This window comes from Stegostoma tigrinum, chromosome 31 (genome assembly GCF_030684315.1).
Source record: "Stegostoma tigrinum isolate sSteTig4 chromosome 31, sSteTig4.hap1, whole genome shotgun sequence".
Classification (NCBI taxonomy): domain Eukaryota; kingdom Metazoa; phylum Chordata; class Chondrichthyes; order Orectolobiformes; family Stegostomatidae; genus Stegostoma; species Stegostoma tigrinum.
In genome coordinates this window covers 28,113,281-28,124,529 of record NC_081384.1, presented here as the reverse complement: position 1 = coordinate 28,124,529, position 11,249 = coordinate 28,113,281, and the positions used below count along the sequence as shown (strand labels likewise).

At 40.4% G+C, this 11,249-nt stretch overlaps 1 protein-coding gene across 9 annotated transcripts in view; it reads right to left on the bottom strand.

The window, feature by feature from the left end:
* The window catches only part of LOC125466302 (gap junction gamma-1 protein-like), a 55,999-nt gene continuing 44,750 nt past the window's right edge, over positions 1 to 11,249 (bottom strand). For all 9 annotated transcript variants that reach the window (XM_059638746.1, XM_059638747.1, XM_048560630.2 and 6 more), the window contains one exon: positions 1 to 6,159. In XM_059638746.1, coding sequence (XP_059494729.1) covers positions 4,959 to 6,131 — 1,173 coding nt within the window. In that variant the 5' untranslated portion in view covers positions 6,132 to 6,159 and the 3' untranslated portion in view covers positions 1 to 4,958. The remainder of the gene's footprint in view (positions 6,160 to 11,249) is intronic.

The following is an 11,249-nucleotide window of genomic DNA, read 5'->3' as shown; positions in this document are numbered from 1 at the left end:
AGTGAAAAGTTGTGTTTGGGAGCAATACAAGCAGATCATTGTAAGCGATGTTGTACAGAGCATAGGGTGCTTGGACAGAGTGAAGCATACAGGTTACATTGCACAGGAGGTGTGTGAAGTAAGATCAACATTACCAAGAATGACATTATTTCAAGTTAGAGTCTATTCATCAGTCTAATAAGCAGCAGGACAGAAGCTGTGCCTGAACCGGTTTGGTGCGTGTTCAACGTTCTGTCTGATGCATGAGGTTGCAGAAGAGCATTACCGGGGTGGGAAGTGGCTTTGATCATGTTGGCATCCTTTCTACAGCAACAAGAAATGAAGTCCATGGATGGGAGGTTGGCTTCTGTGATGGTCTGGGATGTGCATACAACCTTCTGCAGTTTGTTGTGCCTTCTTGACCATTGCATCTAAGTGAGAAGTCCAGTTATTGTCCCTTCTAGGAACTTGACACTCTCAACCTGCTTAACCTCTGCTCAGTTGATGTAGATGTGGGTGTGTTCTCCTCCTTTCTTCCTGAAATCAATGCTAAGTTGTTTTGTCTTGCTGACATTGAGAGAGGTTGTTACCATTCCACCATGACACCAAGCCCTCTATCACCTTTCTGTATTCTGAGGCATCGCTGTTTGATACGCATCCTACCACAGTGGTGTCACAGCAAACTTGTAGATGATGTTCATTTGAAATTTGGCTACACAATCATGGGTGTAGAGGGAATACAGCATCCTTGGGAGGCTCCAGTGTTGAGGCTTATCATGGAGGAGGAGAAGTTGTCGATCTCCACTGTTTGCGGTCTGTGGGTCAGGAAGCTAAGGATCCAGTTGAAGAGGGTGGAGCCGAGACTAAGGTCACTGAGTTTTGAAATCAGTCTGGAGGGGATAATGATGTTGAAGGCAGAGCTGTTGTCAATGAACATGAGTCTAATGTGGGTGTGCTCATTGTCCACATGTTCCAGGGATGAGTGTAGGGCTAGGGAAATGGTGTCCACTGTGGGCCTGTTAAGTCAGTTGGCAAATTGCAAGGGATCAAGGCAAGCTGGAAAGCAAGAATGCTGGGTCATGACCAGCCTCTTGAAGCACTCCATGATTATGGCGGTCGGAGCAATTGGGGGGGGGGTAGACAATAAGATATGGTGCATGTGCTGGAATGACGTTGGTCATCCAGAAATTGACATTTTTGTTGCTCTCCTGAAAGAAAAGGATTTGGGAGGAAGCACCACCTTGGCACCAATGCACTCACTTAACGCCGTTGTGAAAATACAGCTGAGAAAAGTGCTTCAAATGAACATTACGGCTCCACCTCTTGAACTTTAACACAGTCTGGAGCACATCCTGCTGTTCAGGAGCAATATCTTGGAACGCAGACCACACCATAACACGAAGAAGGAACCAATGCATTGTCATGTGAGAGACAACAGCACTAGAGGGCAAGACAACATTGCATTTAGTGATAATTGAAAGCTCTTGTCACTGAAGAGGCAGTACCACCTTCCTCCCCAAATGTAGTGACACTGACTCAGGGTATGAACATAATCTCAATTAAAGTGCTAAGTTATCCCTGATCCCATGTGCTTTTACTTTCTCTATCAGCCTTTGTCAAAGTCCTTGCTGACATCCAGAAATGACACAACTGCACTACCCTCATCTACAGACTTGGTCACCTTCTCAAAATACTCAAACAGATTTGCTAGGCATGACCTCCCTCTGACAAAACCAGCATCCTTGGGAGGCTCCAGTGTTGAGGCTTATCACAAAAAGGCACCTGTTTCTGTTCCTTATGGCAATGTTTTTTTTTCATAAAGTGACCCATTGAATCACCAAATTAGACAGTTTTCCTATTTGGCATTACAATTGCTTCATTAAAGATATGCTGACTACCCCTGATTAAAATCTTACCTCTCTAAGTGGAGATTAATTTTCCTTCCGAATTTTTTTTCGCTTATTTTCCTACCACTGATGTGGGACTGACTGCTCTATAACTCTATTCCTTATTGCTACCAACTTCTTGAAAAAAGTGGAACCACGTTAGTTGCCCTCCAGTCCTCACCCCTGGGATCATTCTGAGGAATCATTTCTGCACCCTTCCTAAAATATGGTGTCAAGTTGAACACAACGCTCGAACATTGGTATACTTAAAATCCTGTCCTAAACAAAACTGGTACTAAAAACCAAGAGATGGAAGTTGAGCAATGTCCCGTACAAATTGGTGGAAGGAAACCGTTTTAAGTTTGAATACACAAACACACACCAGTAAGAAGATAAAGCAGACAAAATATAGAACAAAACCTCTATTTGCTGTTATAACTTTGAAGTATTTTTGAAACATGCAGATAACGGACTTTCAAACATTTTTTTCCCCAAATACAAAGACATGTATGTTTTAAAACATCCTTCTGTATCATATAAAACTAGAACAATTTGCTTAGATATTGCAATGACAAGTTATATTTCCTTAGACAAATGTGTGACACAATTAAAAGACAATGCACATTTTCACCATGAAACAAAATATGTCTCCTGCAGAGTATGGAATGCAGCATGAAGTTTGTATTTTGTAGGTAACAGCAACACAAAAAGGCACCTGTTTCTGTTCCTTATGGCAATGTATTTTTTTTTCATAAAGTGACCCATTGAATCACCAAATTAGAGAGTTTTCCTATTTGGCATTACAATTGCTTCATTAAAGATATGCTGTGTGGCTAAATTCAAAAACAATTACATAAAAGTACACTTATTTTTACACAGTTCAATGTTCTTAAAAATATATTTAATGTTTTATCTATGTTCCTTTTTAGCTAGAAAGGTAAGAGACCTTTTGTAGAATACTGCTTTAACATTAAAGTCACAATGGTGCTTTCAACCAATCAGAAGCGACTTTTACACCATGAAGAGAACATATTTCAATCTGTTGGCAATCACAATACTGCAAATAACTGGAACAAAACTACTCTGTACCTAATACTATTTTGGCTCGGACAGCAGGGTATGTTAAACTTTCCATTAAAAATATAATAATGGTTAAACTGAAAAGTTCCTCAGTGATTTCTAGCATTTTCTCCATCATTTTGACCTACAGAAACATTTAGCCAAGTACAAGGTTATATGCATGGACTGAAACCAACCAAAGGCATTCTTCAATGTTACAATTTGTTCCAGTACATTAAAAAAAAGGTACATCTGGTGCCTTGGAAGTCAGAGTTGACTGTTTTTGAAATAATATTTAAAAGAGAGCGGATTTTAAATTGGCAACTCCACTCTTAAAAATACTAAGGTGGATCATCAAAAAATTCCTTACAAGAAATGTAAAATCCAAGATGAGAAAAGGAAATTTCTCCTAAATGTGCGTCATTAACCTATACTATGATAACCTGTATTCCAAATTTGCCTTAAAATGATACTTATTCTGCACAAAAAGTATAAAAACATCTGCTTTTAAACAATAGAACACTCAATATTGGCTTTCAGAATACTGCCATTCAGACCACGAGGATCATTTTATGAGATTTGGAATACCAACCTAAAGCGAAATGATGAGTCGCCGAAGTAAATATGATGGTTTCTTTATGGTTCATATTGACAACTTCAGCAAATATTGATAAAGCTCAACAACTGATCATATAACGTTCACTTTGGTGAACCAATTAGGGAAATAAAAGAAAAAAAAAAGAGATATTTGGAAGTCTTCTCTCAAGAAACCTTACTACCTAAGGTGCTATGATACTTGCCTGCTCGTGGCACATAATCATTCTTCAGAAGAAGCATCATATTCAGGAGCACGTCAAAATACTGTAGTTCCCATATTGTATTGCAGTACAATACTGTGGTACCAACAATATGTTCCGGAAACATGCTCTTTTACTCACAATGCATACAACTCAAAATAAAACTTAACATCTTCTGCCTGAAGATGAGAAGTAAGAAAAAGCTGCATTTAAAACAATAAAAATAGTTTAGAATCATCAGTCTCTTAAATAGAGAATGTTTGATTTATGAAGTGCCTCTACTAAGTACCAATTTCAAACCTTATCCCATTTGATTTCAACACATTTCTGTGCTTGTTGCTTATCTTCCTTCTTTTTATGTAGGGTACTCCCTGATTGCTTTGCGAGTAGAATCATGATTACCAATCAAATCTTGGACAGTGCAATTCCTTGAATGTATACTGCTATCAATGACACTTCAAATCAAACATTACTGTTACTTTACAGCAACACTAGAATCAAAAGAGATTCTGCACCTGTAACAATTTCAATACATCAAGGAAGACCTAATGTAATCAGATATAACTTAAATTTTGACAAAATGGGAATTAACCAAAGGATCAGCCATTATTCTCAAAGAGTTGTGTCATGTGTCTTAACCAAAGTCAGTATCTGGTCTTGATAAATCATTATCCTTAAAATGTTGCGTGCAAGTATGAATATACAAAAATGATATAGAAGCACTGTTGACCCAAATATCTAAAGAACAACATTTTACACAAAATTCTTCAAATAACCTTTCACTAACCATGTAACACTAGCTGCAACTACAACTGGCCTGTATCTTCCGTTTGTTTTTGCCCTTTTTCCAAGGCATTTATATATGGCTGAATAGTTAAAGCTGCATTCGACTTTCAAAATACTTATGCCCAACTTGGCAATACAGCAACTCGAAGGAATAATTTTATCAAATTCAATAATGGTAATTAATTTGCCAAAAAGTCTACCTAACAAAAGCAACCTCACAGTAAACACAGTCCTTCAAAACAAAGCTTAACGTGCAGCGAGTTCCAATCTAGACCTCTGTAGAAGGAGCCAAAATAAACCAAAAATGCAGTAGGCAATACATTTTGCTCATGAACTGGATCTCAGATGCCTATTTACCTTGACTGACAGAAATATATATGAACTACTCATTCATAATAAGTTAGCTTCAAGTCCAAAAGTAACTGAACTAGTTGAGAAACAAAATAAGTTATCAAATCCACACAGAGGTTTTCCCATCTCCAGATTTGCTGCTTATGCTGCTCTTATTTGATCCAGACTTCTTCTTGTCTTTGGGATGATTTGAGGAGTTACTGTGCTCATTGTAAGCCTTGAAAGCCAGGTCCAGTCGCTCCTGAGCCATTTTCAGTTGTCGCTGCACACTTTCCAAGTTGGCTGGGATGTTCTCATCATTACTACCATAATGCTGCTCTTGAGCAATATTCGCCTTATTTTGCTTGCAAGCCATTTTAGCATTTGAAAGTTCTGTATATGGAATCTGATCTGGTTTGACTGCAATGTTGTAACCAGGGGGAGCTGAAGGGGTGTTCCACGTGTATGGGTAACTGTAATTTGCCTCTGTCATTGAGTTTTGCTTGTTTCGCAGTATATCCCTGATCATGCCAAATCCCAAATGAATCAACTCCCATATGTCTATTATTAAACAAAGGCAACTTACTGCGTACATTATTAGCAGAAAAATGGTCTTTTCTGTTGGCCTGGATACGAAGCAGTCTACTTTATGAGGGCATGGATCCCTTTCACACTGATATCTTGCATTCACCTCAAAGCCATACAAAATATACTGGCCCACAAGAAAACTCAACTCAAAAGCAGTCCTGGCGAGCAACTGCAAAACATAAATTTTCATTAGACCATCCCTTTTTATGCGACGCCTCCCATCATGCTTGGTCAGGCTTTTGTGATCTTGGTTCTCTTTATCACAATGCAGTTCTATCTCTGGATATAGAATGGGATCCTCTATGTTATCATCCTCAGCTTCTTCCAAAGCACGGTGCTGTTTCCACTGCACAGCGTACTGGTGTTTCTTTGGCTTCCGCTGTCCGTATTCATGAGCTTCTGTAGCAGCAATTTTGTGCACAGCGTAACCCAGATATATAATAGATGGGGTTGCAATCAGGATTATCTGGAATACCCAGAATCTCACGTGGGATAATGGGGCAAAGGCATCGTAGCAAACATTTTCACAACCTGGCTGTTGGGTATTGCAAACAAACTTGGTCTGTTCATCGTAGTAAATAGACTCTCCTCCAACCACCGTTAGCACAATGCGGAAGATAACAAGGACAGTCAGCCACAGTTTACCAACGAATGTGGAGTGGTTATGGATTTCCTCAAGAAGGCGTGTCAGAAAACTCCAGCTCATGTTATTCAATCAGATTCCCAATTGGTCCCTGCAACATAGTAGACAATTTCCATTAATCATAGAATGAAGCATTTCTCTGAACAAGTTTGAAGATAAAACTGAATTAACTTTTCAATAAACAAAATTACAAATACAACAGTGTAATTTTAAGAATCTGGAAATTGTTTGTTCAGAGGATGTGGGCATTGTTGGCTGGGCAAGCATTTATTATCCATCACTATGGGAAAGCTAGCGGCGAGCTACCTTCTTAGACCACGTGGTGTAGACAGACCCTCGGCACAGCTAGGGAGGGAGTCCAATATTTTGAATACAGAAACAGCATACAAATAACGATACATTTCCAAATCAGAACAATATGGGGCTTGGAGGGGAATTTGTAGCTGGTGGTGTTCCCATTTATCTACTGTCATCATCCATTAAGATTAACAATGCTTTTACGAATTTTTTTCCCATTGTGACCTCATTTTCAGGTTTGAAAATCATCACAAAATCACAAGGTTGAAGTGAAAGTGATGTATTTAGGTGGGGATCTGAGAGCATAAATGGTCCTGTTAGTGCAGACACAGCTGTTGTAACTCAGTCAGAGCACCACAGCGCACAATGCTGTCTAAAGCCTGTGACCCCTAATTTTAACACAAACTTACACTTTGGGAAGCTCTGTTCTAGGTGGTAGAGGTCACAGCTTGGAAGGTTTATAAGTCAAAAGGAGCTTTAGTGAATTTCTGAAGAGCATCTTGTGGACTGCTGCCTCTGTGCGTTGGTGACAGAGGGAGTGAATGTTTAACCAAGTGGATGGGGGTTCCAATCAAGCAACTACAGGCACAGGGCAAAATTGACAGGAATCTGAAAATAAGTCTGAAATGTAAAGAAAACACCTGAAGAAGAAAGAAACTCATGTTTCAGTGAGGCACTTCAACAGAAGTGAATGAAACAGGAATAGTACGGAGAAAGGAAAATGTTTTAGGTGGAACAAGAGAGGAACTAAGGCAGGCAAAGAATCCAACAGAACAAGAAAGAGGGAATGCGAGAGGAACTGCAAAAGGTTACAGCGGGATAACTTATTAGTTAAAAAAGGTCATTGAAGAAAGAAAAGACAGCAAAGCTGAACTGTCGCTGATACGTCAGGAGATACTATTAGGGATTGTTATTAGAACAAGAGACAAATGTGCACAAGAAAGGAGAAGGCAGAAAAGAGAAAAAAAAGAAACAAGGGGAAAAAGTACTAAAATTTGGCCTGAAAACCTAAAGACAATAGATTGTCATCTCACTCAGTGATAATCATGAATCAGATTATGAATTAAAGGACTGCTTCAGAACTTTGGAACAGAAAATAAACACTGTCCTGACAGAGTACTGCAATATCAGAATTACCAGGTTGTAGATTCTCCACCTGTCAACAGCTTGCAAAGGGGCCCTAGTTCCATTTGAAAGGCAGGGGAACCCAGCCAAGACTCAACAGATTAACATGTTCATTTATCTCATTTTCTGTTTCTGTGTGATTATGTTTTATACAAATTGGCTGCTGCTGCAGCAAAAAACTCCAACTCTTTAGGTGTGAAGCACTTTGGAAAGTCTTTAGTACCTGAAGAAGGCTGCAGTGTTCTACTGATGGTTCATAGCCTTTTACATCCCCAAATTAAAATATAGGTATCAGGGCCCCACAGTTCTAAATCAGGGGCATTTCACATTGTTCTGGAAGTTACTTTTCTTGTAATATCTGTACTGTTCATAAGGTGGAGCCACAGCATTGCAACGGTGACAAAACTATACACACTAGGGGTGGAAACAGAGCGAAGCATACGAGTAATATATCTTTTAAATAGCTCCGTTCATTGACAATAAATACTTCAAAAACACTTCATAGCAGAGGCAGCCACAGAAAAGGAGGCTAACCAAATGGTTGGACCACATTGATGCTCGAAGTAAATAGAGGAGAAAGTGAAGATTTCGAGAGGGGATTCCAAAGCATGGGATACAAGGAGTGGCACCAGGCAGCACAGTGGATAAGTGGTTGGCACTGCTGCCAAGGACCTGGGTTAAATCCCACCCTTGAGTTATTGTGTGTAGAGTTTGTTCATTTGTCCTGGGTTTGTGTGGGTTTCCTCTGGATAGTCTGGTTTCCTTCCAAAGTCCAAAGGTGTGCAGGTCAGGTGGACTGGCCATGGGAGATGCAGAGTTGCCAAGGTAGGGGGTGGATTCAATGGGCCAAATGGCCTGCTTCCACACTGTGGGGATTCTATGATTAGGAAGAAAATTGAAGGTTGCATTCATAAGACGGCCTGGACTTCTCAAAGCCTTTCACTCGCAGTGCAATATTTTAAGTAGTCACTGTTACATAATAGTAAGGAACAGAGCCGACTTTGGCACAGCTAGCTCTCACGAACAGTACTGTAATAATGATCGAATCAGATCATTGCGTGATATCTGTCAGAAGGATAAATGTTGGCCAGGACGCAGAGGTTAACTCCCTTGCTGTTCTTCGAAACAGTGCCTTGTGATATTTACACAGGCCCTGCTGACCTACATGGGTTGCAGTTTAATGTTTCTTCCAGGAGACAGTATCTCCGACAATGCAGCACTGTCTCAGTACTGCAGTGATATTTCAAGCCCTGCAGCAGGATTTGAACCCAGAACCTCATGACTCAACTGGTGAGAATGCTAGCAACTGAGCCACAGGTGGCATATGCAAGATGTTAACCATGGTAGTTAGGAATGCAGTATTTCTGGAACTGGTGAATCAGTTTTAGGTCAGTGAGGACAGCTTGATAGGAGAATGGGATTTGGTGCTGGGAAGGCCATGGGGAGCAGAATTTTGGAACCGCTGGAGTTTTCTGAACATTAGAGAACAGGTTGACTGTAAGGACATCATTGGAATAATTAAGCCTGGGGAGGCCATAGTTGTGGAGCACGTTATCTGCAGCAGATAAGCAAGGTGAAAGGAAGAAGGGACAGGTGAAATTAAGACAGAAACAGACAGTTTCTTCACTGGAGAATACATGGGGTCAGAAACTTACCCTACCCTTGCACAGGTTACAAGAAATCTGGTTCAATCTGAGACACAGGCCAAGGAAAGTCTTTAGACTCTGCACAAAACCTATTAGCTTTATTTAATTATTTAATTATTCATGGGCTGAGGGTGTTCCTGGCCATCCCTAATCACCCAAAAGGCAGGTAAGAATCAACCACATTGCAGTGTCTGGAGTCATACGTAGGCCAGACCAGGTAAGGATATCAATTTCCTTCCCTAAAGGACATGAGCAATCCAGATGGGATTTTCCCGACAATCAATTCATTGTTATCATTAATTTCAGATTTTGCACTGAACTTAAATTCCACCATCTGCCATGTCAGGATTCAAACCCGGGTCCCCAGAACACTGCATGCATCTCTGGATTAATAGCCCGGCCATAATACCACTAGGCCGTCACCTCCCTTAATATTCAGCTGGGAGTGGGGTGTGTGGCACTGGCACTGAGGACAAAAAGTTTGTGGCAGGATCCGAGACCACGTCTAACAGGAGAAAACCGTGCCTAATTCAAGTCTGGATTGCAAACAAACATTCCAGCAGTACACAAACGGCACAAGTCACAAATGGTCACAGAGAGGCATGGTGATTGTCACTGTGGATGCTGCCCATGGTGTTGCCAAGGACTACACTTGAAATGTTTTAAATTTGTTAAATAGTTGAGGATGTTGTAGCCATGGGCAGCAATTTAATGTTGAGCAGGAGGTACTGAGACACCTTCCTGAAATGCTGCAATCGGCAGAGCGAAGGTCATCCAGAATGCTGCAAGGAAGGGGTGTTTGTAAGTTGTGGAAGAGGGAGCTGACAAATGAATTGTTAGGGAATAGGTGACAGCAATGGGATGAGAAGCCTCTCGACATGATTAGACAGATAAGGCTGCTTTGCTTGGCTCATTCTGCCTGAGATTTAAAATGGAGAAGATTTGACAAGGATGCACGATTGTGTTAATGGTCCCAGAAAATCTTTGTACAGTCTTATGTTCCTAGCCATTTAATACTTCAAATTAGTTCCACCATTTTTTAATAATTATTCATTCATGGGATGTGAGCATTGTAAACAGGCTATTACCTAATGCCCATCCCTAGTTGCCCTGGGAGAATTGGGTGGTGAGTTGCTTTAACAGCCCAGTGGGTGTAATTACACTATTAAGATTGCAGTTGTTCAAGGAAGGGGATTAGTCAAAGATGTTCTGACTAAATGGGACACTAATTCAGTTTATCTACCTTGGCTCAATAGTTCGTAATACTACCAACTAACACAAATCTATCAATTTTAGATTTAACATTGTCAACTGAGCTCAATCCACTGTTTTATGCATGCGACAGCTCCACCCATATTTCTCATGAGCTGTTTCCTAACTTCTCTCTGAATTTACCTGTTTCTGATTTCTCTATCTCCTTAGTTTTAGGCTCTCCACACTGGCAGAAAAGCTTTCCATCTGCCCTGTCAATTTCCTCCAAAATTATAATAACTTAATTGGATTACCACTGGAGAGTCAACCCAGACTTGGGAGGTGATAAACAGATTCACGGGAAATAGAAGGGAAAGATGAGGCAGTAGTTTACAAGGGCAGCAGAGATGAAGGTTTTTCTTGAGAAATTGAGATGAAGACAGTTGCTTTGGATACATCCCCTAAGCGAGTGCATTCTTCACATTGGTACCTGAGCAGTGGGCCATGAAATGTATAGGAAACAGTTCAATGGAAATGGGACCAAAGAGTTAGAGAAGGGTCCTCTTGTGGCACAGTGGGACCCTATCTCCGGAAAAGGAGACCCAGGCTCAAGTAGTACCTGCTCCAGAAGTTGATGAGGGGAAAATAGGTCTAAAAAATAAAAATCAAGGAAACAGGAACTGGATGATAAATGACACAAAGAGAACTGAAGGGGACATGTCCGAAAAATTAGATCATATTGATAGACATGGGAATTTGGGGTTAGGATAGGCCAGAGTCAAAAATCTGGCAGCATAAAACATCAGACATTGCTGAATGGGTGGTTGTTAACTTGATAGCAAAGAAGTTAATGTATTTGTTTACAGGCAAGGATGGAGTGAGCAACATCAGAGTTCAATGAAATTGTTGACAGCATTTAAAA